Genomic DNA, 26881 nt, shown 5'->3' on the forward strand with positions numbered 1-26881 from the left:
CAGGCGACGGAGCCGGGCGATTTTTAAAACACTTGTCCATTTATTAATCAAAATGACAAAAAGGTAGCTGGAACAAGAGACACAATCGACAGAATCAACATTCAACATTGTGACAAACACAGAGGTTTCTGTAAAGTGCCAAACAAGAAAAAAGCCTCACTGATAATATACTGTATATACACACACATACGTACACAAACATCACATAGAAAACTAGATTTTTAACACACACACACACAAAAAAAAAAAAAAAAAAAAAAAATTAGACACCATATAAAAAGTCTATACCAAGTAGATTCTGCTCTAAATGATTGTGGCCGCTGACGGGCCTTTTTGTGAGTGTTTCCTGTTAAAAAGAAAAGAGGCGTTTGATCAGTAGTTCATCTGAGACTCTGGCTTTTCTCTGAGAAACCAAAGTAATGAGTGCTCGTACACACTGTGCAATTTTCGTCAGTAAAAACCATTAAACCCTCCCCTCCCCCCACCACCACCACTGCGGCCACCACCACCACCCCTGGTCATCTAATACATTCTAATGCCGCTCAGAAAAACAAGAGATTTCTGATGAAGGCACACGATGGGAAGGGAACACTTCCCGAAGACGCTTTGCGCGGCGCCGTCGAGACCAAACTTCCCACCTAGATATCATTTATACAAAAAAAAAAAAATCACTCCAAAGTTATAACATCTGACTATCTACCAGTGGAAAGTATGTTCTCACTGGGGGGAAAATAAATCAAGAACCATGATTTGTGCTCCAGTTGTGTCACTTGAACTTCTAAAATAGTTTGGTAACATGTCAGAGAAAACAGGACGCGCGAGCTGCTCTGCTGTAATAAAACACTTTTTTCCCTCTAAAATCTTCACCTAAGTGCATTGTACTAAGTCATGGCTATGTCCTGTGACCTGGTGTTGAGCTAAAAAAGCTTTGAGGTTAACATTTGAACACAATTTTTCTACAAAACTCTATCCTTTGTTCTTTAAAAGTCAGTTCAGACAACTGATGAGTAACGGCTGTACATGTGACAGAGGTGGAAATGTAAAATGTAAACATTGTGCAAGTTTTAGTGTTAATCAGGTAACTCTCAAAAAAAAAAAAGGCTGTTAATTCATCACAAAGACAAGACAAACAAAGCATGACATCTTTGACCTTTTTGGATTGAAAATAAAAAAAATAAAAGACTATTAAATACCACAAAAATCAATAACCAAAAAAAAGGTCAAAAATGAGAAGCTTTTCATGAGGATTAGTGACAAGTGCTGGTTTGTGATGAGAAGCTGTGTCACCAGCCGGCTGGTTTTGGTGTCTTCGAGTCCGCCCAGTTACGTCTTCTGCCTCCTCTTACTGTTCATTTCAAAATAAGGGTCCTCACTTTTACCCTTGTACTGTGGGGTTTTCTTGCCGATGCTGGACTCAGTTTTGATGGCCTTGACATTGGGGCTGAATTTCTGAGGGGCCAGGGCCTGTCCTGGAGTTGGTTCAGGTTTTAGAGCTGGCTTTCCGTTAGTTGCGGCTGCCTGTTTTCGACCCGCCGTCTGTGCTGTGGCTGGTGTTTTCTGATTGGCTTTGCTGGCGGGAGAGGGGTCCGCGTTGCCCCCTGGGACCCGCCCGGGGGCAGCGGTTGTACCTCGCTGGGGGGCAGCAGCCTTGGATGGAGGTGGCCCCTTGGCTTTGGCTGTGGCCTCTTTGCCTTTTGGCAGGGAGCAGGCGGATTTTGGCAGCACTGGGGAGGCTGTCCGTGAGCTGGGGGTTGGGGTTTGGGACTGTGGGGTCGCTGCTCTTGGGGTCGGCGTCACTGTGGCTCGTGTGGCTGTCCGCACTCGCCTGGCTGCCTCTAGTCGGAGGCGCGAGGCTGGGGAGCCGGGGCGGCGCTGCGCGAGCCGAGAGCGCTGGCTGGCGCCCGTTGGGGGCCGGGCGTCTTTAGGGGCGGGTGCCCGTCCTGGTGCGGTGACGGGGCGAGGCACAGTAGCAGTGGGAGAAGTGCATGGGCTGGATGGTTTGGGGCATTTGGAGGACGGCTCGGGGCAGACGGGGCTCCTGGGCTGAGAGATGGCACCACGTGGTGACGGTCTGAGCTTCAGTTTGGAGGCGGGGCTCGGATCTGCTGTGACGGATGATGGAGCCGCTGATGGAGTGAGAGCTCTGCGATGGAGCTGCGTTCCCTGACACCCTGAGCTGGGGGACAGTTTGGAGGAGCTTCCCACAGGTGTGGAGGGCAAAGAGGAGGAACCTTTGGTGGTGATGGGCAGGGGCAGCTGGGTGGGCTTCCTGGGGGAGGAAGGTGTCATCTGGAGGTTTTTCTTGGGTGCTGTGGCGGCACCTTTCCTGGGCAGCGTGGGTGTGCAGGCTGGAGAGGCTGTGTAGGACCGAACCAACTGACCAGCGGCGGTCACAGGGGTCTGTTTACAGGCAGAGCTGGAGAGGGAGGAAGACGATGAGGCGGAGGAGGAAGAAGAAGAGGAGGAGGAGGACATGAGGTTGTTGACAGCGGCGAGGGGGTCCATGTCAGGAGGAGGAGGTGGGGCTGCATTGCCATGGTGACCTCCCAGGCCAGGGGGGCCTTTCTGAAATGCTAGGATCTTCTGCTCCAGAGTGGTGAACTGCAGCACTCGCAGAGGGTCGTACTTCGTCAGGAAACCACGCAGGGTGTCCCAGCCGCCACCCACACGCACCATCACATGTTTACCATGAAGCATCTGAGGAGGAAACACAAATCATTTTGCTCAGTGAACTTTCACCCCTAGGGATTTAAGTTTGATGTAAAAATCACATCAAACCAACAGTGACATATTCCCTGAAATTCCCAAAATATCCTGTGTGGAGCTATAAATGAGCCTGTCAGTCCTGAGGCTCGGCACCGTGCACGGCCGTGTCATTATGATGTAATCACGTCACACAATCCGCTACCATTGGGTAACAAGCTTACATGTGTCCAATCACAGCCTCAGCTAAAGTCATGAAGCTCACACACACGTATACTGGCAGCAGCCTGTGTTGTCAGTGTGTATTTTACTACGTGCCTTTAATAGGATATAAACACAGTATCTTGAGCAGTGTGTTCTGTGCTGTACCACTCTACAGGTGCCAGCACCAAATGACATAGACCTAATGACAGCTGCTGCTTTTTCTGTTGTTGATCTTGATACTGTTTGGTACTCAGATTTGTGTTTCTTCACTGACACCCACAGGGAAATTCTTTTTCTTCTGGCCGTTGTCAGCAGTCAGGTCAAAGGTCAGAGTAAACCAATGAATAGCTGACTATGTTCCAGCATGGTCTTGGTCACTCTACCTTCTTGCTGCTTAAGGCTGTTCTTTCTATTCACACACTCATTCACAACCTTCAACCACTTTCCACCTTTTACCATCTTTCTGTGTTTCTAGTGTGTCTGCTGCACTGGTTTCTAGACTTATTCTTTCCAGGGTCCAGGACTAGCTTCACATTAAAGTAAGTGGTTTGGGGTTACGCATTTAGTTGTGATGGTTAATGTTAGGGTAAGGGGCTGGGGAATGCATTATGTCAAAGACAGTCCACAATGTGGTTTTATGTGGTTTTGTGTATGTGTGTGTTCAGAGCTCTCACCCGAATAAAGATGGTCTTGTCTCCCAGCCTGTAGCGTCCCTCAGACAGGTACTCAATGGAAACTCTGTTGGAGCAGTTGCAGGGGGGGTCGTCCATGCCGTGCTCCTGTGAAGGACAACAGAGAACCATAAGGCCGCCATATTGGAGGTCCTTAACTCACTGTCTTTCTAAACATATGACATCTGATTATTTTACAGCTCTCCTCTGTCAGTGTCTGTTTATCACACGAGCAGAACTATACACTGACATTTTACAGGCAGAACATAGAGTCACCTCAGATGGCTGCAAAGCACTACATAAAGACACAGGCTGTGCTGGCTGCTGTATATGTGAGCAATAATGTAATTACACCCACTGACCCGAGCAGACAGACATGTTCCCAAATTTCTCTCCCAAAATAAGATACAACTGACAAAGTGATGCAGTCACACTGGACTATTAACTGATACTGATACATCTATAAGCTGCTTATGCCACTTCAGTATATAAGGCTGAACACATTTGTGAATAAATTTAGCAGTTTGTGGATGCTTTATCCAAACTTCCTTCCACTTGAATGAGTGCAGTTATTTTTAGCCCTGCTGTCTCCTCTGGGGATAAAACCCCCAACCCTGACAGTGTGAGAGCCTCGTTTTCCCCACTGAACTGGACCAGAGAATAAACCCCCCCCTGACAAAAATTACAGTCTCCATCAGTCATGGTTTGGAAAGTATTAAAACCACTGTCAGCTGAGGAGATGACGTATTCACACTGATATATGGACTGAAAGTTCACCACACTGTGTACTTATGGTCATGTGTCGACACATATGTGTAGCCCGGAGGTCACGTGTGACGGCGAGTCACAGGGCAGAGCGTCACGTGGTCGGCCGCGATGTGTCACGTACCCTGTGGGGCGCAAGTGAAGCGGCAAGAAACCGCTGCCTGCCTGCCTGCCGCCATCTTGGCTCGGCCTCAACTGGGTCGCACATGCACCGCGTACGTGCTGCTAACGTGATCAGCTGTAGCCTTTACATCTCTGAGGTGACGGCGTGGGGACAAACACGAGACCGCATACAAATTTATTGTGTGAACTTGCAGCGGTTCTTTTCATGCTCGCCTGTGTGTGGTCAACAGTGAACACCATCATCTAGACTGAGGCTAGACAGCTCATCAATATGACAAGTGTTTGGGGGTGGTAACTTGAGCAGCTAAAAGAGACGAGGAGTATTCTTGTGCCACACTTCCTGCCCTGAGGTGCAAGTTTCATATTCTGTCTGTGTAGATGAAAAAAAGAAGATCTTTTCTCGTTCACATGTTTGAGCTGTCAGTCAAAACTCACTCCGGGCTGGTAGAGGCCGCCGTGCTGGCAACACACGCTGAAGGTTTTGACGGCCTGAGGGGGCTCCTCTGTCATCAGCAGAGTCTCCTCCAGCTCGATCTCCTTCTCCAGCTTCACGAGCACAGGAGGCTCCACGCCGTACCTGAGAGACACAGTGTTTACATGAGCAACCAAAAACCACTGCTTAATTAGTCAAAACGCACTGAAGCATCTCAAAGACTTACTTGGAGACGATGCGGCCAATCTCCAGCAGGCAGAGGCAAACCTGCCGAGGCTCCTTGTGCAGCACTGAGGCAGAAAATACACAGACTATTAGATAAAACTATTTGAAGACGCAGCTGTAGAGAATGTATAGTGGATGGAGGTGGGATGTGGCACAACAAAATCCATGTGAAATCTGAAAACGTGACATTATGAACACATAAGATAAAGTTAATTATTCCCTGAGGTGATGTTGGGTGACTCATGCAGAACAGAGCAGAGGTTTGGGGCAGAGAGGGCAGCATTAAAGTGTATGTGCTCCGTTCCCAGTCTTGGAATGGCAGATGTATGGCTTCCTTTCCAAATCGCCCCAATCCATTCTTTTGGAGAGCCATTAGTTGTAATGAAGTGATCCCCCATGCAGAGTACTCAGGGTGATTGCTCCCCACAACAGATCCTATTAAACCATTAAGATGGAAGGCTTAAACAACAGGTTCAGCTCCTCAGCTCCGCAAAGTTATTAGGAGCTTACAGCTGAAGTCTAGTCTGTATCACCATGTTAACATCCTCCGTATTGCAGAGCTAAAGTTTATGGATTGGGTGGCTATATAAATGCAGTTTCAGCTTGTGCTTGCACAAGACTCTGATGTCCTCTTTTTACTTGTTCTGAACCTCAGTGGCCCTGATTTTAATTTTAACTGAAGCTTGGTAAAGCAACAAAAGCCTAAGAGGAAAAAAAGGAGTATTTTTTTCCAATAGGTACAAGTCAAATGGATACAGCGGCTGCAGGAAAACTCATCATGATACCGTTTCCATATTTTGCAAATTCAAAAGCATGACGTGACTGGTGCAAGACAGGTGCAAGAAAGTTATTTGGACACTTGATTGCACTTTGATTTCCTCAAATAAAATATTTGCCAGACGATTAAGGTGACGTTCTTAATAAGTTACTGTGGGTTCTTGGATTCCAGAAACAGAGATTCATGACTACATAACCAGGAAAGAGCTGCCAGGTCACATCTGTTGTTCCCAAAAGCTCAAAGGTCAGATTTAGCCTGACGCAGGTTTACATTGCAGATAGCTGGAGTTAAAGCTGCTGTACATGAACTAAGAAAAGAGAGAGGAACAGAAGAGTTCAATTCTAAAGAGAAGCTCAACTTGAAAGGAAGAGATGGCTTTTTGGTATTTTTTTGTAGATACAGATGTTCTTGTTGCAGCTCTTACCGAGGCCCTCTGACTCAAACAGGTAGGTCTCTTCCACGCCGATGTGTCGACACCAGGCCAGGAAGTTGGCTGTGTTGTCGCGTGCGAAGAAGGAACCCGGGGAGGCGTCGCGCTTACATGCAACCTTCCTGGTGGAGAACAGCTGTGAGGAGAAATACACTCATCATCAGCTATTATCACCATGAGACTCAGTATCTCTTTATACATAGTATACAGTAAAATGCAGCAGACAAACAGCTGTAGTAAACTTTTGTGTAGCTTCATGTCATCACTTCTACTAGCTGCTATTTCTCACTGGAATTTCATGCATTATATTAGCTAGCTGACAGATGTCAATACAGATGTGTGCAGTAAATGTGAAATGTGAGTTCTGTGTGCAAATTCTCTAAACAGTAATTTTACTGGTTTCAAACTAGTTGTTCTTGTTTCTAAATACAAGAAAAGGCCATGTGTAAGCTACCATGACTTTGTAGCAACATGTTTTCTATCCCTCCTCTGCACATCATCCATTATAGATGTGAAACCTGTTTATAATCCTGGAAGACGACTGTCACCTCAGAACAAAATGAAATTAAAGTAGGTACACCATTTATATTGAAATGTTGCTTAAATGCACAAATCAGCACAGTAGAAAGTGACAAAACTTAACTACAATACCCAGAAATCCTGTGGGTTATGCCAATAAACTGACCAGAGCCTGGCCGTGGTCAGTACCCAACCCAGTCTGTCGTGTTTTGCACCAAAGATATGACAGAAAATTTCTTAAAGGCAACAAATGGGTTCATGCGGGGATTTGTTCACACTGAGCTGCAGAGCTCTCCCCAAACATCCCCCCCACGTGCGAGCATGAAAGCTGCCCTTTAGATGAGTGTCCGAGCTATTTTCATCGCTGCCATCTGACTCACCTTGCCGAGCGCGGAGGGGCAACTCTGGGCGATCTTAGTCTGCAGCACGCCGATAAGATTGCAGAGCTTCACACCGTTATTCAGCTCCTCCATGAAAAACTCAGCTCTCACCTCCTCTCCTGGAAAGTGGAAAGACAAGAGAATAAAGTGTACAGCACAATGCAAATTATTCAACTTCAACATCTGCAAAAATGGCCTTCATAAAAGATGACTTTTTCTAGGTCAAAACCATATCTCCAGAACAAAATAAATGCAGCTACAGCAGAGATTTAAAACAAAATTCCTCTTCACTCTATAAGCATCTACACGCTGGACTTAACAAAAGACTCCACAGTGAATAATAGTTGCTTTTCAACAGAGGACTCTACAAACTCCTTGGCGCTCCCACGACCCTTTATTGTAAATCACTGCCCTAGGAAACTTAACAAAGGCCAGTGAGTCTAACTTAATTCACACAGGGAACAAAATCCACAATGGCCATAACACTAAGTGATTAAGATTGCTCCACAAAAGTTTATTTTCTGCATAAGAACGGCCGAGCCCAGAGGCCTGAAACTCCATCCACTGCACGCCACCTGTTTCTCAGGACAATCAGATCGCTCAAACAGTTTACAAAAGTTTTAAAAATGCATGGTGCGGGTCATCACGGTCATGGTACCAATAACTCATGTTGAGTGTTTAATACCTGCCCACATTCCTCATGAGAAAAACTGAATGTCTGCCTCTTAAAAAAACGGTTTCAGAAGTCGACAATAGAGTCAGTTTCCAGTCAGTTTTAGTTTCCTCACTGTTCCATTGTATCGTGAGGGACAATAGATGTCAGTATAATGGCAGAGATGGATGAAATGAGGGATTTTGTTCCACTCCTGTTTATGTGGTTTGCTGAGGCTCAGTTGGAAATAGCAGCATGCAAATCCAATTACATGGGAGACCCGTGTCAATTGTGCTTTGGTATTTTCCTAGCCTCGAGGGGGAAACTATTAGCATGCAACTGTCAAGTGTGAATTCACAGGTTTGGACTTTCCTGTTGAATGTATTCATTCTGTATCATTTTGCTTTACGTTCATTAAAATTAAACCAGCCAAAACAAAACAGTACTGTCATAAACAGCACTGGTCCCCCAACTGTCAGAGGGGGTAAAAAAATACCAAGCTAGGACAGAACGATCTCAGTTGGCACGCAGCCCTTACCCAGCATGCCTGTGAGCCAGATGGCCAGATCCTCCTGCATGGGCACCAGGGTGGCCTCATGGCGCACTGCCAGCCACTGGTCGTACTGGAAGACGTCCGCGAGGCCGGGGCCGTGGCGCTGCGCTAATGGGCTGCGTGGGCTCCTGGGGCTCAGCAGGGGGGCGTCAAACTTCTCGCCGAACCACACCTGGAGAGGAGAGACGAGGTAGAGCGAAATGAAGATGAAATACCTGATTTCCATCCATGGTGAAAGAAACAAAGCTAAAGAGCTGAAGTTTGGTGGACAAAGTCAGATATCTTCATCCATAACACTTCTATGAAGGAAGAGCTCCACATAGAAAAGCAGCAAACACCAAAAACTCTGAGGATAATACAATTAATACGGTCCACATCATCTCCGTGTATGACTCAAAGGATTAGAAACACAAACAGAAAGCCTGGCAGGCTGTTATAACAGATTAGCATGGCTGCCCACTTATTGAGACATCTGCTTAATCTGATCTGAGATTTACTCCCTCATTAAGTCACGTTTTTAACATGTTCAACTTTAAAGGAATAGGTCATCATATATCTATCTTCACATACATTAGTATCATCTTACTCTCAGATTTCCAAAAATGTCAAACTACTCCTTTAAAACTTAAAAAACTGGAGCATCAGACCTGATTTTATTCTCATACCACAGGTTTTAGCTGAATTTCCATTCCTAATAATGACAGTATTCTTTGCTTATGGGACACCTGCATTCAGAGTGCCCTAGAATATAAATGTTTTACTTCAATAATGTCAAATCATTTTATTTTTCTTCTTTCCAGCCCTACTTTAGGGCTTGTGTTTGCTTTTGTTATTCTGACAAGAAAAAAACTCCAATTAATCACCTCAGTGAGGATGTTGTGAGATAAGCCTGAGCATGTCCCCAGCACGGCTGTGAAAACACTGTGCTGCAGGAGTCAACAAACCTATAGTGTGTTTTTTTTGGAATCATCCAATTGTGGATTGCCTTTAACCCTGAATATAGGTTAGCAGTTTCTCTGCAGTTCACTCTCTATGAGCCAACACTGCAGCATTATCATACTCCATTTACCATTCAGCCTTGCACTGTGAGAATATGAGAGGAATTTGTGTGAGCCGTCCATGCAGAGAGGAAGCGTCAGGGATGCCGTCATACCACACTTCACTTCTGTGCTCTACTGGAGCTCACGGCACGCACGGCACACACTCCAACACTCTGACTGTGATTTACTGTGTTTCAAAACCACATAATTTCATCTTTGTCTTACCACCCAGTCTCTACATACTCACTTGTAACAGTCTTTTTTCACATTTAAATGTGTTTCACAGCCATTGTTACATTTTCTTTCTCTTCAAATCCAAAGAAATCAGAGTCCGTTGAACACTGTTGCACTTGACTGCTTAAATGGGTGTCTAGCACTAGTTCATACTCTGGGGCTCAGTGCCTGAAGCGGCCTGCTGATCCTGGGCTCTGGATGCTGATGTCCTATCATATCCATCTCCGCTGTCACACACTCCCTCCCATCCCCTTATCTCTCGCATACTTCAGTCTTTCACCCTGGCATTTCACTAAGTCTTTCATATAACAGTGAGACAGAAAGTAATCCTGTGAAGCCTCAGCCGTCTCAGTTGCACAGCACATTAATGAAATTATTAAGTTAGTCATGCTTTTTATTCTGAATTTAAAGTAACTCAAGCTGTTAGCTGTTTAAAAACTGTCACCTAAATACATATAGAATGACAAAGCTTCTATAATGCATACCTCATATTTACAAAATGGCTGTGTTGTTTTATTTTTAACCTTTTCATTGTTCACACACAGCAGGAGGGCTGATCTAGAGACTGGCAGCAGATGTGCACCGTAACAACTTGTCCAGACATTACATAACTCACTTCTGCATGACCCTCCTCCCCCGTCCAGTTTGTTGACATCTGTTTAAGACACAGCCTTTAATCCTTGTGTCCATCACATGTCATCGAGCAATGATAGGACATCGCGTCCGCTGTGCTAAAAGGGTTATTGTGCTTAAAACAAGGGCGAGTCTTGTTGAGGCCTTGAATTCATCATATTGGCTCTGCAATACAAGCAGGAAACCTTCTGGGCAGTCAACAGAGGGACCGTTATACGATAATGTACTTCTGCTGATGCTCTGAGCTACTGTGGTTAGAATATTCTGACTGTGTGTGTGCATTTGGTTGGTGCAATATAGCTTTAATAAAGCAGGAAGTATGTGGAACACTGCCGTATTGTGTGGCCTCTTTACTTACTGGGATTAAATGGGAAGACTTAGGGCTATGGAGTTAAGATTGCACAATGCTGAGTAGAAGAGTGAAAATGAGTCTAGGTTCATTCTGACTGTTTACATTTGACCATAACCCTTAACCTGACACCTAAAACCTGTCAGTCTAAGGGGGGATTTTTAATTTTAAAAAAAAATAATAATAAAAAAATCAATCGTAATTCACATCACACTTTAACTTTTAAGGGGTACTGAACAATCTAGTTCAGTTCTGGTCTTCCACAGAAATAACAGGACTCACAAAAAGAATGGTCAAACAAAACAGCAGAGGCTGAGATATCCTGACTTTTCATCCCTAATATGGGTAAAGCCCCAAAAATACTTGATCCTACACTACCCATAATGCAACAGCATCTTTCATAAGGCAACATTAGATGACATTGTCAGGAGTTTTTTTTTTTTTCAACTTTGGAAAACACCCTCCACATCCACAGAAGATAATGTTCAATAGTTTTCACAGACAGAGGTTGTGGTTGTGATATGTCAACAATACTTCAGGTGTGAAATTGGTGAATGCCCCTTTAATGTTCAGATGTGAGAGAGACAGAGAGACACACACACACACACACAAAGAAATGGAAGAAAGTAGCAAAACAATGTTCTAAACTGAAAAGGTTAGCTCACATCAAAAGAGATGAACACCACACACACACACACACACACACACACACACACACACACACACACACACACACACACACACACACACACATTACATAACAGGGTTCAGCGGGGCAGGCAGCCTGCAGCGCTCTGCAGGTTCACAACAACATATGTGTTTTCTCGACATCCAGCTTATTAGAAAATGTAACGTTAACGTTTACAACTTACGTAAAAGACAGTGTTCTGATTAGAAAAAGACGACTGAACAGTGGGGATAATCCCACCTCATACTCTGTCACCTGACTGTATACAGGGTCACTGAGAGCATTCAGGTTTTAAAGCACTCGTGTTGTAAACTAAAATCTGCATTGGACTGAGTATAGGGGCATTCATAGTTAATCTGTTTTCTTACACCACCTCTGTCCTTACTGAGAGCAGGAATGTGGACTGGTACTCCAGCTAAGAAATGCAACCTACTGAGATTTTAAAGCAGTTTGAGCCTGTGCGTTACCATTTACGCTTTGTAAATGGTTTATCTGATGCTCTTAACCCGAGCCACTTACAGTGAAGGCGATTAAGGTCCCTGTAACAATAGTCAATAGCAGGAAGGTCAAAGTGGGATACACCGATATTCCAAAAATGATCAAGTCAATCCAGTGTTAAAATTTTAAAAAAGGAGAACATATTTATATTTTTTCCCCATAATATCATCATCAGTCTTTCTCATGACTGTGATGTGGACTGCTTATTGTAAGAATGTTTCTCATTATAACTTATCTTGTGACTATACGTGTGTTCATGTATTACAAAGCCTTTTATTCACACCATATATCCAGGATTCATGCATACAGAGCCTGTAAACAACAAGCCTGACAAATGAAAAACCTCTTTGTGTTGCTCAGCTACAACTCTGATCTGTACCAAAGTTTAATTTTACTGAATGAAGCCAAAACACTTTTTTAATCCTTTATCCAGTTTTTTAAAGCATTGTTTCCCATCTTTGAAATTTCTTTACCCATCAGTTTTCTTTTTAAACTTCCCATGGTCTGGCTGCTCACCTTTGACCCTTTAGGATCATAACTAATGACAGAGCTGTTTGGTTTGGCCAGGCTGAACTAACAGGGTCACACTGCTCTTTTCAAATACTACAAGAGCTACTTGGACGCTAAGAAAACAGACAATGTAGCGTTGGTAAGAATGTACTGATGTACTGTGTGAGATGTTACTTGTAAATCTAAATTTGTGTCATTAGAAATGTCCTCCTGTGGGTCTCTCTTCAAGTTTTGCAGGTTGTGCCATTTTGAGTTCGTTTAGCCATCTCTGCTCATGCTTAACTCCCCAGTTCTTCTTCTCTTCAGTACAAAGAAATCCCTCCATACCTCCCACACAGTGTTTAAAGTGAGTGTTTACAACAGCAAATACAAAAGTTGAACAAATTAAACTTATTAAGCTTTAATTTAGGTTGTGTATATTTGAGTTTCTATCGCTAAAGAATGAAGATGCTTTACAAGTAGGAACTTACGCCTCCCTGGTTCCCTACACAGAAGATTCCTAAAATTTGCTCAGACATCTGAGGCATGTGACATTATACTTTGTAAAGGCTGTGTTTTACTGTTGCATTAATGGAAGTGCGCATATGCTACTTATACTTCCATGAGTGCATACATTTTCAACATGGGTGAACAGAGCAGTCAGAGTGTGACCAGTTATCGAATGTGACTGTGCTCTACATGTGCAATGAAGCTCTGAGCTGCTGAGCTCTGAGAGTAGCTGCAGTGTCACAGTCTCTGCAGCATCACTACAGTCTGATATGGATCGATATCCTCACCGGGTGCCTTTGATTACATGCAATACCAAACTAGTTTCCTGTTGTCTGTGCTCTAAAAATATACGTGAATGAATTAAATATGTCCACATTGTCATGAGAGGGCTGCACTTATGTAATATGTTCAAATCTTATAAAAGAAATTTAAAAACTGACCGGGAATGGTTCTTGAGAGGTTATTTATTAAGTAAACTATTCTTACCAACATTTAAACAAAGCTACAGTGACTTTGGGGAAACATGTCAGCCTACAGAGATGCTACACCATATCTAAATATTGCCTGGCACAGACACACCTTCTAATTAACACGATCTTTGAGTTAATCTGATGCGTCTGAAGCCACACTGTTAAACCACAGTCCATCAACAGCTCTGGAAAGACTCTTCACAGCCTCGTCAACACATCGCCATCAGTCTAAAAGATTTCCTGCCACATGTTATACGCACAGCACTCAGATACATATTTTGCATATCCACGGTCCAAGATGGGACGAGGGGAAGAGCCAGGACTTTCCGAACCAGATGACAGAGAGAGAAAAACCCCTCTCAGTGAGGTGCTGCCATGTGACAAATCTGTAACACGATACATTTGTTGTTTTGGATTTTGGGATGGCTGACACTTTCGTTGCTGGGAGGAGACGTGGGGAAGAAAAAAAAAGAAAGTGTTTCGCATTCCACCCACTCCCCCTAAAAAATGTGCAGAGAGGAACTCCTCGGGTCCGAGCGGAGGAACGTCAGACATGCATAACAAAAACAAGATGGCATGCTGTAACACAGGTGGGCCCGTCACAGTTGTTGAGTGGGAGACAGATGTCTGCAGTTCTTTATTTGATCTGAATAACTCTGGCAATGTCTGGGAAGTTTTTTCTCAATTTGGCACAGAGACAGACTGATAACTCACTGCTTGGACACTAAGAATGGTACTAACTGACCTTAGGAGGGCCCTATAATGAGGACTCAAAGTCAGGTTCAGCCCTGCTGCAGTGTAGAGATATGAGAGTTTGCAAAGGCATTGGCTGCACATGAATAAAATCCAAAAAGTGGACATGATTAAAAAAAAAGGTCAAAAATCTCTTTGACATCCATCATGTCAGTGATGGACTAAATGACCAATCAGTGCATCTCATCCTATTTAGGTGGTAATCTTACCTGGATGCCAGTCTGGACAGCCATGACTGCGATGACAGATTCACTTCTTCATTCTGTGGAAGGATGAGAGAGAGAGTCAGTTGTCTCCATGTTTCTGAAAACCACTTATCAAGATTTAGACAGTATCAGATTATAAAAAGGCTACTCAGGCAGTTTTAAAGGAATAGGAATTTTGGGAAATGCTTATTCATTTTTTTGATTAGTTATATGAGCAAATCAATACTAATCGTGTGCCTGAGTATTTTGGGAGGCACTTAGCTTAGCTTAGCAAAAAGTGCTGGGAAACAGAGATGTTATGGGCTTTAACTATTTCTCTGCAAACAACAGCTGGGACTGGTGACTATTCAGAGCCATGTCATCACCTTGGAGATGCCAGACAACCAGCAGAGATGCTGTGCAGAAGCAATGAGCAAGCAATGAGCAAACTAATGAACTGTTTGTCAACAAATAGTTACATTTTGTAACTGCCTCTAAAACTAGAAAGTGTTTACATTTCTTTGTATACAGACTAAACAAACAAGATATTAATATTTTAGTTGTTGAGCTTCAGAGGAGCTGGTAGGCAGATTTCAGACTAGTGGTCTCTGCTCCCAGACCTCAGACTAAGCTAAGCTAATTGCTTTCGGCTTTAGCTCTGTACCTAACACATAGAGGTGAGTGTGGAACTGATCAACATCAACATTCACTGGATTAAGGCAAAGCAATAAGGTTATATCATTTATGGACATTTCATTAAAAGTAACAGTTACATCATAATGCATATGCAGAGACCCACACACATACAGCTGGACAACCTGATCTAACACCTTACAAAGTAAACTGTCACATTTATCTTACGTAACAGTTAATATAACAATAATCACTTTCCAGAACATGAGGATATATTTGTTTATCATACTAGCCGAAATATTTGTCACCCTGTTGTTCTTGTAAAGGTATATTTGCTGTTAAATTTGTTTTTTTACTACCATGGTTAGGTGTATATTGCTGCCTTACAGCCTACATCCCTTCTGAGGTTGACTAATATATACTTGCCTTCTGAGCAGTCTTAAATGCCAGGGGAGAGAACTGGCTTGCACCACCCCCAAAAAAGAAGACGCAGTATAATCCATAATAATTTTATTTGTCAAAAGATTCATAATGTCTGTTATTCAATTAGAATTAAAATGCTCAGTCAATTAATGGATAAGTCAATGTTAAAAAATATCATTAACATTACAGATTTCAAGCAAAATGCCAAGAACTCCTAGTTACAGTTTCTGCAGTGTAAATATTTTCTGGTTTTCTCAGTAATCTTTGACAGTAAAATGAACACCCTTAGGATTTTTCTGTTGGTCAGACAAAAAAGCTGTTTAAGCCTGATGACTCTAAGCAACTGTGATTTTCTGACATTTCACTGATTAATCAGTAAAGTAATTCATAGATTAATCAATAATTGCAGCCCAAAATACAGCAAATCCAGCTCCAGCCTAACAACGGAGCCGTTTGACTCTTGGGACGAGAGAAAGACATGAGAAAACCCTGTGAATGACCCATGAGCTTAAGTGGCTCCGCACCGTGACTTTAAGCCTCATTGAGGACATACCCTGATTATCTCATCAAGTCCATTCAGTCTTTAAACTAATTTCAGACATGTGGCTTTTAAATCAATACATATCTATTATTGTCTCACTGATCTCCAAACAAACAGTCTCACATCTAAGCACAGAAAAGTCAGTCACTATGGTTTTCTTCAAATTCACTGTGAAATCAGTGTGTAATCAAATTTACTAACTTTCCTATAAATTTTCATTTTCAAGGGTGTTCTGGTGCATCAGCTGGGTAGTGATGAAATGGTAATGGAGGAATATTATAGAGGACTGTTTAACAGGATATGAGCTGCAAACAGGCTCTCAGGATGCTGCAAATGGCCCTCTGGGTAGAAAAACAGCAAGGCTGTTGTTTTTACTGGACACACTGTGAGTTTTAGTAGATCAGACTTTCTCATGAGGAAGTGATGGGGTTAGTCTGAGTGCTCCTCTCTGCCCTTTCCCACACAGGATGTGAAGGATTACCCCAATGCTCGACCATCCCTGAGGGTGTGTGTTTGACAAAGAGAGGCGGTGTGTGGGGGGAGAAAGCAATCACAAGCACGTAGATCCTAATAACACTGATAATTTGGCCAACACAGCTGAGGCAATAGTTCTCCACCACAACCATCCCCCCATCCTCCACAGACACACAGATATCACCTCATATAAAGCTAAAATTCACCACCAAAATGGGTTTGTGAAACTTCTACACTGCAGTATTTATATGTTGTGGTGTTTTCCACAAATGCCAACATGCACAGAGTGATGAAATTCCTATCTAGAATTGCCTCCATGACCACAGACACTCAAATCACATCCTTAGTTACTCATCAAAGGCCCGCCACAGAGTGCAGCGTCCAGTCATCCGACACCAAATCTGCAGCTCAGAGGAGAGAAGATGCAAGTCAGCAGCCAAGGACGGGACGGGACAGGAAGGATGACAACACAAGGCGGCTTACCTCGGAACAAAAACAGTACGGCACAGAGCAAGGAAACTGCACCAAACAAACTCTGGTCAGCCTCAAAAGCGCATCCTCATCAAACAGTGAGTCTAGAAAGCCCCCACACTACGTGCAGCGCTGTCCAGCCAGAGCGGCTCCTGCCTCTGTGGTTTCACGAGTGAGCGGGGAGGGAGAGGCAGCGAGAGAATGACAGGGAGGGAGGATGGATGGGAGGAGGAGGAGGTGCAAAAGGAGAGCCCTGACTAATGAAGCGGCTACGCTTCGCTAAGCTCTGACCGCCCCCCCCTTCCCTGCTTCCCCCTGAACAATCCTGTCACAGCGGGACCCTCTCACAAAGCCTCCATTGTTTTGTTAGGTTGCCACCCTCTCTGCTACGCACACACACACACACTCCTTCTCATCTCCAAACCAGAAACCAAACCAGGAGCTCCCCAACCAGGATGCCATGAAATGGAATGAGATGGGATAGAGTAGATGAGGTGGGGGGTTTACCTCCACTTCATTTTCATCCCCCACCTCCCAGCTAGGTTCACCAGAACACTCCCTGAAGCTCCCAAACAAATACTCAGCAGAAGGTTTGGGGTAGGAAGCAGGAAAACAATACGCTTTGGTGCCTTTTTTTTCTTGGTTTGTTGTCAGGTTGTACGTGTCATGAGGGACCTGACCCTTGGGTCCACGTGGAAAGTGGTCCAACAAAATTAATCAGAGAGCAAAGTCCAAGTAACAAACAACAGAACACATGATGTCATAGTGTAAAACCAGATGTTGGTTTTCCACAGCTGGTTAAACCAACTCTGAACAAACAGTGTTGTTTGATTGGAATGTGTGTTGAACACTTCCAGTGTCTTTGGTACAGCATCCCCTCCATACATCACAAAATCACAAAATTAGAGAAGGTAAGGTATAATATTGAGTGTTATGAGGCACAAATTCATGCACAAGACTATATCCTGACAAACATAACGGAAGTAAAACCCTGAAATCTTCTCAGATTAAGAAAACTACAACTTGATTCAAGCAATTCAGTTGAGTTTTTAGAATTTAGTCGTGTATGAAATTTCAGAGAATAACTTGTGATTTGTAAAGAAATGTCACTGACTGATCAAGAACTCTTAAGATCAGCACTTAAGTTTGATTTGTGACATCTAGACCAAGCCTGAGAGGAATTCCAAGGGTCAGTGAAGTCTTTTAAAGTATTGTTTGGAAATGTCCTCGAGGCCCCAAAGCTGGATAATCAGAAACACTGACAGCATCACGACATTTAGGATCTCAGAAGAGAGAATGGCTCTGCTTCTTTTCAGCACGCAGGCGTTTCGTGATGGGGTCACACTCAACAACACAGTACAAAGGGCAAATCTTTGGCTCTGGACTCCAGTTGTGTGCATCTGGCGCCCCAGCAGAGCCTGAGAGAACGACTCCCTACAGGGACCAAAGGCACCCACACACAGTCAAATGTCAAGCACAGAGGAGGGCGAGAGAGTCGAAGCCAAAAACAAGGAGGCGAAGACAAAACATCTTTTATAGTGGTGGCGAACTTGGGAGTGGCACGGTTGAAAGGGCAGGGCTCGACACTGTGACACTGATCACTACCACACAAATTCCCCATCGGTCGCCAGGGGAAAAAAAACAAAAAAAAAACCAAACGCATCCAACAATGCCGGGGCTCCATTTCCATCCAGAAGACTTGGCTGGTTTTGAGATTATGCTCTTAAGATTTCTTCTGGGCCAGATATGCAGCTGAGCCTCTTTGTGCATCGTCGAATGTCGAGCTCATTATGTACAGGCTGTACTTCACATGAACAATGTTATTTTTGGCATTTCTATGAACGCCCTGCTCACAAAGCAGTGTGGGAATTACCAACTTTCCAAGAATCCCGATACTCTATTGAGATTGCTCAAACATCAGCTTTTGTTCAGGTGCACATGTGAACCATTCCCATGTTTCTATAGCCACATTAGGATTAACTGAGTAAATGAGGCATTGAAACCTGGTGCACAACATGACCCTGGGCATGTTTGGGTTGGTTAACCTGTATTTCTTGTTATGACTAACATAGAAGCTTGGTTTTGGGTTTTATCCCCTCAGGAGAACTGCTATTTCCAGAATGGATTCCACCAGTTTCAAGTATTCACATCAGATGGGGTTTCCAATGTTACTTTTAAAAGAGCACTGCAGTGTTAAGGTCTTTTCACATACAGCATGGCACAAATAAAGAATGCAAAAGTGCAAAATACTCGCCCACGATTATAAAGGAGCTGAAGCCCTTTCACAGCCAGTTGCTGGCATATTTTTAGGATGTCGGTGGGACAGTTTGAGTTCCTGCTGGGGATGTGAGCACCACATCTGGGAGGGAAGAGGTCTAACTACCAGAACTTTGACACAGAGCAGCCCCTAGTAGTCTATGTGATTGTAATGTCATTTTTCCATTTAATCACCAAAAAAAATGCCCCCAGTGTGAAAAGACCTTTACGCAGAGGTTCAGTGTAGATTTGTGTGATATGTAACATTCTGTTTTTACTTAATACAATCATTTTTAAGCCAGTGCGGTATTTGACCTGTAGGGACATGCATCAACATGCAGGCAGACCAGTAATGACATGATGAATTAATTTGTCTAGTGCACCTGCAGCTAATTTAGCTAACTTTCCTCATTAGGAGGTCTTTTTTCTCTTTATATTGCTCAACACACAATCCACTTCCTGCCAGGAAAAGGTGCTGAATAAATTAGTGGAATTGCCTTTGTCCCGGCACAAATGAGTGGTATAATAGACTTCGACTCTATTAAAGGAAAGGGATCTAGTCTGAACTTCCTGGACTAAACATAGATGCTCTGTGTGTGTGTGTGTGTGTGTGTGTATTTGTTTTGTTAAGGGTGGGGGAGAGACATCTGTCCGCATGTTCCCCCATGCAGGTCGCCTCTCTCTAGTCGCAGCCAGTAATCATATAAGAGGATCAACGCTATTCCAGACAGTGGAGTGCATCCACCTTCACAACACAACGTCATCACAACACACGGCACGTGGTGCACACATGCAGCCTGCGGTGCTCCGGCAGAGCATGCGAGCACCCGTGCATAAGTGCAAAAAAAAAAAATGAGAACGCATTATGTAATGAGTTAAAAGTAGAAGGTTCCAGCGGTGATGTCATTTTGATTTTACACTACAGGGCACTGTGTGTGTTGGGTTGAATAAAAACTGAGTAATAAAATTAAATAAAACCAAAATTGGCCACTTTAAGTTTTCAGGACCAGCATGTGTCTGGGTGTTTTTTTGAGGGGTCTCCAGAAAAGTTATTGTTCCATTTCATTATTGAATTCCCTGGACGTTAGCACAGCTGGAGCACGTGTTAAAGATGACATGTGTTTCAAACACAGCTGTCCCTCCTCTGCCTTCTTTGTATACCAGCAGCTGTGAGCCCAGAGGTTGGGGCACCCAAAGGGACTTCTGGAGGGAAAAACATTTCGACTACATATATTTCTGATGATGTCTTTTACAGTTTTACCTGAAAGTTTATTTGAAGTGCTGAATATTTTTCAGCCCTATTCAATAACTCCAAACAACTTAAAAGGGGAAATTTTGTCTTTGTCTGCACTGTTCTGTGGACATGATGGAGTCTCAAGTTAAAGTGCTTGCTGGATCTCAAAATGACATCTGAAACCTCTTCCCCCAACACAAACCCTACGTCAGATTAGAGAACTATATCCAACAATGAAACTGACAATTCAGCACGTTTAGGCCAGGTGTGTGGGGATGAGGAACAATTTCAACTTGGCTCTCGAGGTCTCTCTCTCATTCTTAAACAGACTATTTGTACGTTTTCTCTGCCACCAAATGTGGTTTCTTGGCAGGAGTGGGTTGTGGTGATGGTCGCTTGCCAAGAGCTTCATCATCGGTTAGAACACACACTCTAAGTAGCACTACTTCAGGGCAGGCTGGATGCTATGGTAAGTTGCTATTGGAAAGTGATGAGATAAGGTGGCTGGGGCAACGCTAGTTGGTTAGCATGTTAGCTTCAGTAGAAAAAAAGGAGTGACAGAACTAGAAGAAAAAACATTGCTGTTTCTTTCTACCTTTGGAGACCGCTCTTGGCAAGTAACTGACTGAAGTCTGATGCTGAGCCTGCCTGAACCACCTACAGCTGTTAATGCTAACTTTGGCTATGTAGTGACAGCAAAACCTACAAATAGCTCCTTTAATATGGCTAGTTCCATCACTTTTCCTGTGTAGAAAACTATGTGGTTTTGTGGAGAAAATATTTGCCATTATCCCAGTTGTCAACCCCCCTCTGTGACAGCAGGCTTTTCCACTCGCTTTCAAGAGTGACCATTCAAAACAGGTTTAAACACTGGTCAAAAGGAGCACAACCCAACCAAATTCGTTTTCAACATAGCCTAACTCTTATACATCATATATTTTACACTTGAGCGCCTCTCAATTGCAATCAATCAAGATTTTAATAGAGACGTTTTTGATGTGAAAAAGAGTGAGGCTCTATTTTTAGGCACTTCATTTGATAACTTGAGCGGACAGAAACGGATGAGTAATATCTTTGTGTGTGTGTGTCCCCAGCACCCGTAATGTGAAGTGGCCGTGGGCCAACTCGAAGCGCCAGTGAACCTCCTGCGCCCTTCCCGTTCCCTGCAGTCCAAAGCGGTTCTGCTGGACCCAACCTCCCCCCAGGGAATACTAACTCCTCCTCTATTAAACTCCTTCCTGCTGAGCCTTTTGTGTCTGGACTTAATTACCCTGTTGGAGGAACGTTTCATTTAGAGCCTCCCCCCTTTCATTACAGATGGGGCCAGGCTGCACTGTGCCGAGAGGGAAATTCATTCAGTGGGGGAGAATGAATAAAGTAAATATACTTCAATAGTCTGTTGACGGAGTGAGCCCCACATCTTCAATTAAACTTTACTTTCTAAAGCTATTCAGTCCCCTGTGGCGTGGGCCTGCACAAGCTTGTTCATCATGGTTTCCATGGTTAAAGACTATCCCCCTTTCAAGCAGGATTAAAACATTTCTTGGCCTCCATCCTCTTGTCCTTGTTGAGGAGTGGTCTTTCCTTAGAGGTGAGACAGTGTGAATAAAGCCCATCTTAAGGGCTTGAACGAGTGGGAGCCACCTGCCAATCCCATTTTGATTTGTTGATGCTAATCCACAGCTCACCACACGCCACCAGGTCAGCTAGGGGATTTTAAAGCCCCTCAGTGCTGACTCAGGATCAGGCTCCCTGCCCAGCTCTCCTTTGCTCTGTTTTTCCGAGGAACCGATGCAAACTGATTCCAGGTCTGTAAAAAGGGAGCATCAGTCCCAGTAACCTACATAACTTCCTCAAACTATTGACTTTGACTGAGAACATCACTACATGGAGCTACAGTAAAACTCCAATGAGCAAGCTCTTTAATGGTGTATCAGTCTGTGTCAACGGCAAAGTACAACCCACCACTTTAAACAGGTATATATCTGGTTTCATAGTCGTTTTCCTCCTTAAATTCCCTCTCTACATGATATCAGCCATCAGTTGGCTGAGTCACTACCAACACACAGGCACAGCATCCTTTAAGCTGCAGCAGGCCTGGCAAGATGCCCACTCTAAGCCATTTCTGCTGACCTCACACACACACACACACACACACACACAGGCGAACTAACTGCAGTGACATCACTGCTTCAGTAGCAGCACAGGCTGGCTATTTTAAATACCTGAGCGCACTACCAAAACAACTTGACCGTTGATCTTTGCTCAGCTGTTATTTGAAAAGACTTGTAATGGACCATCCCATAATAAACAGAAGTGCACCACATCACGTCCTCATTAAATTAATGAACTGGGACGTGAAAAAGTGTTGACAGAACAGCGCACCAGGAGGAAACTAACGGTTGCAGAAACCTTTTGATTTCCAATATGCGTCATCTCTCCAGCTGCCGAACACTGTCAGCATTATAATGAATGTCTACTACTGTAAACTTACTAGTATAAATACAGTTTGGGCTCATTATATTCGTTACTTGTACGGATTCTATTTGTGGGACTTAAGTATACAACATCCAAACATGCAACCCTGGTGCTGCCATGTAACATGCTTTATCAGGGTCAGTTCAGATAAGCTTGTGTAGCCCAAACAGCCACTTTGCCCCTTCCCATCTCAGAGGGCGAGGCCAAGGGGATGTGAAAGGTCGTGGGGTCATCGAGCTCAGTGTAATTAGTCACGTTTCTTTGTCACATAATAACCCTGGTTAGTGTGTGTCTGTGTGTGTGATGGGGAGGGGGGTGGGATTTAAAAACTGGGGCACCTTTCACCTTAATCAGCCTGATCAGTACTAAGACATGGTGGGAGAAACATGGACTCCCTCAGATCTCCAGCGAGCAGAAACAAAATGACCTGATAGTGTCAGTTTGAAAAAGAACTTCTGGCTTGGGGTGTAAGATTGGACAATGAGGAGAACAAAACTGACTCATGTTTTATTTATAAAGACTTACAGCTATTCTGTAATTATTGTACTGAATCATCAGAGTACAGCAACACTTAAGTCATAAAAAGCTCTGACATGAACTGGTCTGTAGAAACTAACATCTAACATCACTGTTAGATAAGTTGAGTTCAATTGGTTCAGCAAGTGCTACATGTTGAGTCCAGCAGCATGAGTGATGATCTTTAACATTTTAAAACTGTAGACAAACTGGTAACATCTTTAGTCCTATTTTTTTTACAAAGTCTGAGATATTGAATATTTAACTACTGATGATTTTTGTTTCCCAATACTGTACACAGCAACTGAGCTCATACAACTGTCACTAATCCAAACCACCATGTATGAATAACACATGACGTCAGCACTACTGTGATGATTTACAGGATCTACACACACGCACACACACCAACACACACACACTTACCCCTGACCCCCCTCCCACTCTCCTCCTGTAAGCTGTACCCTAAATAAATGAGGGGTAATCCAAGATTTCATTATCATCTCCATTGTGTCCACACACGCACCATCGCAGCCCATATGTCCTCGTGTGCATTTTTAACTCATTAAGCCCTCTTTGTCTCATCTGGGGTGTGTGTGTGTGTGTGTGTGTGTGTGTGTGTGTGTGTTTGCCTCTGTCTTAACTTCTTTCTGGAGCCTTGGCAGGCCCAAAATGTGAGGCCTGATGCCAAAGATCAAGCAGATGGTGATTATGAAGATAGTTGAAACTGGGGCTGCTACTCGCGTGCACACTTATTCATTAAGAGCTGACAGCTTTGTCTGAAACACAGTGACGCACTGTACCGACAGTGATTTGGTGAGAGATCGTTGTGCAGTCTAAACCGCAGTGACACTGTGATGACAGCTTCAGTTTTTCTTTTGGTCTGAACCATAGTGGAAAACTTTGTATACAAAAAGTCACATGGACTCAAAAGTAGATGGAAAGTACATTGCATTTTTCTCAACTGGAAAACAAAATCAAACAAAATCCAGTTGACATGCTGAATGCACCCACTGGATCTACCAAGAACTGTATTACCATACTAATTTTGTTACATGGTCTTACAAAATATCCAGACATTAAACTGAACTAGGCAACTTTTTTATTTACTACCACTTTGGTGGCAGCGCGTTATACCAAGTTATAAACACGACACTAACAGCATCACCTTACAGAGTGGTGCAAGGATGACATATTTTTGTAGGCCAGCCTGGACGTTAGCATCACCTTGGTTCCCACTGAGTTATGGATATTGCAGAAAATAAGCTCTATGACTGACAAAAGTTTATGATACTTCAGCGTTTTGTTCAGAAAGATAATTGTCACAAATCCGCATCTATGATTTCTTAAGCCTAAATACAATCACCAGACATAATATGCTAATGTTAGGCTATAAATGAGCTGCAACACAGTTGCATGACAGCACCACCACCGAGCTCCCAACTTGCAATTTCATTTAGCACGTGGTCAAGACCATCATCAGGGATGATAATTCCTCTTTGAGCAATACTTTTCATGTCATATGTAGTATTTTTTTCCAGTGCATATAAAAATACTGTTTAATGCAGCTTTAAATACACATGGTACAAAAAGCATGTTAACCTGATCACAATGTAATTTGATACAAGTCAATTTCACAATGACCTGAGCAGGTCAAACCAGAGAGGTCAGCCTACCCATCAGCTAATTGGTTCAGATCAAAACAGAGATATTGGAAATTACTGGATGTGAGGTTGATTAGATACAAACGTGTGGGACAATACGATGTTAGGATTGGTCAGTTGTAGCATAGCAGTGATAATTTATCATTAACAGCATGTGAGGATGAATAATAATGACATGCCTGCTCTCTTTCAGCTCCTTCCCCTTTCTCAAGTCATGAGTTAGTTACATCACATTCTGTAACGGAAAAATAGTAACACCCACAACATGCACGAAAAATCACAGGAAAAATTCATTCAAGCCATAATCACAAATGACCAGGATCCAGAATCAAGTGAAACTAAATGACCATTCTTCCTGATTGTAAGGCCAAATCACAAGGTCAAGAAGAGAAATCTTGTTGTTGCGAGAACAAAAACAAACATCACCATAAAGTCATCAGCAGCGTGTGAAGTGCACTGTGTGAGTGTTCTTTCCCTGGTGAAACCCTCTTTGCAGGAAGCACCTGCTGAGCCTTTACTTCATCTCTTTTCCTCCAACAGGAAACCAGGGATGTCCCATGTACAAGACTCTGTATTAATGTATCCCTCCTGATTGTCCTGGTACAATAGGTGCAGCAGCAGGAAAACATGTCAGTCAGTGTGTGTGCTTTGATCCAAAAACAACAGCGCCTGTGCCTACTATTTACATAGGAAGAGGGAACTGCACCCCCAACCTAACCTCCTCCTCCTCCTGATGATGCCATCACAAACACCAACATTCACTTAATCCTATCATGGGCTGCTACAACCTCACATTACTATTACCACGCAACACCTCAGCAGGTACTGTCTCCCGGGTCATACATGCACCAGTAAACTGCTGATCCTCCTACCTATTTATTCTGATTGGCAGGATGAATGTGTACATGCTCCAGACTGGGAGCTGTTGTTTCACCCTCAACGCCAGCACGCATGGACCTGTCAGAGTCAATTAACCTGCCATTATGTAACGGTGAAATCTGTCAAGTGCAGGGGATAATTGGTTTAAATTGCACCTTTGCCGTTTAAACTTGATTGTGGCTCATGTGAAAGGGAAAGTGCATCATTCTCTTAACAATTAAGTAAGTCAATAAAAATAACAGCTTTCGGGTAAAAGTGAATGGTGCTAAAGAAGTGCTTTGCTAGCTGTGTTGTAGTGTTACTAGGAAACAAAACCTAAAAAATATCAGACGTAACGTCAATTATACTTCATTCTTTTTAACACCTAGCAGCTTTCCTGGCCAATTCTCTGTACTTTATGAGACTTACTATTTAAAAAAAAAAAAAAAAACTCACGGGACTGCGCTTACGTGCAAAATTAACGGTATTTTGAGTGTTTTCGTAGGAACCATGTTACCAGCGTCCACGAGGCTCCCTCATGGATTTTGGGGAGAAACAGGAGGAAACCTCTGCCCTAGCAAAAACTTTCGGATAAACTTTCCCCGTTAATTCCCCTCTAAGGTAAAGCATGATAAAGAATATGATAAAAATTTCGGACTTACCAGCAGTATTGACGAGATAAGAGTCTTCAAGCAGAAACTCTGAGCAGTTTGTGTTGGTTTAGAGCGGTTTTCCTTGTGGGAATCTTGGACTACTTCTCCAGTTACTGCTGGAGTTACTCATGTTCTCCGCTGCTGTGTGTTTGTGGGCAGCGCTGTTCGAACCAGCCAATCAGAGCGCTCGTGCAGCTGGGGGCAGGGCCACAGCCTCACCTGAGTGTCATTTTACTGAATGATGAAAACCCATTCATAGCCATATAATACAAGTGCCTAAATAAAGCTATAAAGGCATCACAGATTGTTAAAGTAATTAGTGGTTGAGATAAGCTAAGAAATGAAGCACACTGATTACTCTTTATGTTTTCCTTCCTTTTTTTTCTCTTTGTATT

At 43.4% G+C, this 26881-nt stretch overlaps 1 protein-coding gene across 2 annotated transcripts; it reads right to left on the minus strand.

The window, feature by feature from the left end:
* Positions 1-18: 18 nt before the first annotated feature.
* Positions 19-26642, minus strand: gas2l3 (growth arrest-specific 2 like 3). 2 transcript variants are annotated; one of them, XM_018684326.2, is made up of 9 exons: positions 26496-26642; positions 14310-14362; positions 8422-8608; positions 7232-7350; positions 6327-6468; positions 5126-5189; positions 4902-5043; positions 3582-3686; positions 19-2697 (listed from the first exon to the last, which is right to left on the minus strand). In XM_018684326.2, exons 2-9 carry the CDS (start codon positions 14331-14333, stop codon positions 1324-1326), a joined length of 2157 nt encoding a protein of 718 aa, XP_018539842.1. In that variant the 5' UTR covers positions 14334-14362; positions 26496-26642; the 3' UTR covers positions 19-1323. The 2 variants fall into 2 exon arrangements, with proteins under 2 accessions (XP_018539842.1, XP_018539843.1); XM_018684327.2 differs by lacking the exon at positions 26496-26642 and adding an exon at positions 16840-17009.
* Positions 26643-26881: the final 239 nt, after the last annotated feature.

Source organism: Lates calcarifer, linkage group LG18 (genome assembly GCF_001640805.2).
Source record: "Lates calcarifer isolate ASB-BC8 linkage group LG18, TLL_Latcal_v3, whole genome shotgun sequence".
Classification (NCBI taxonomy): Eukaryota; Metazoa; Chordata; class Actinopteri; family Centropomidae; genus Lates; species Lates calcarifer.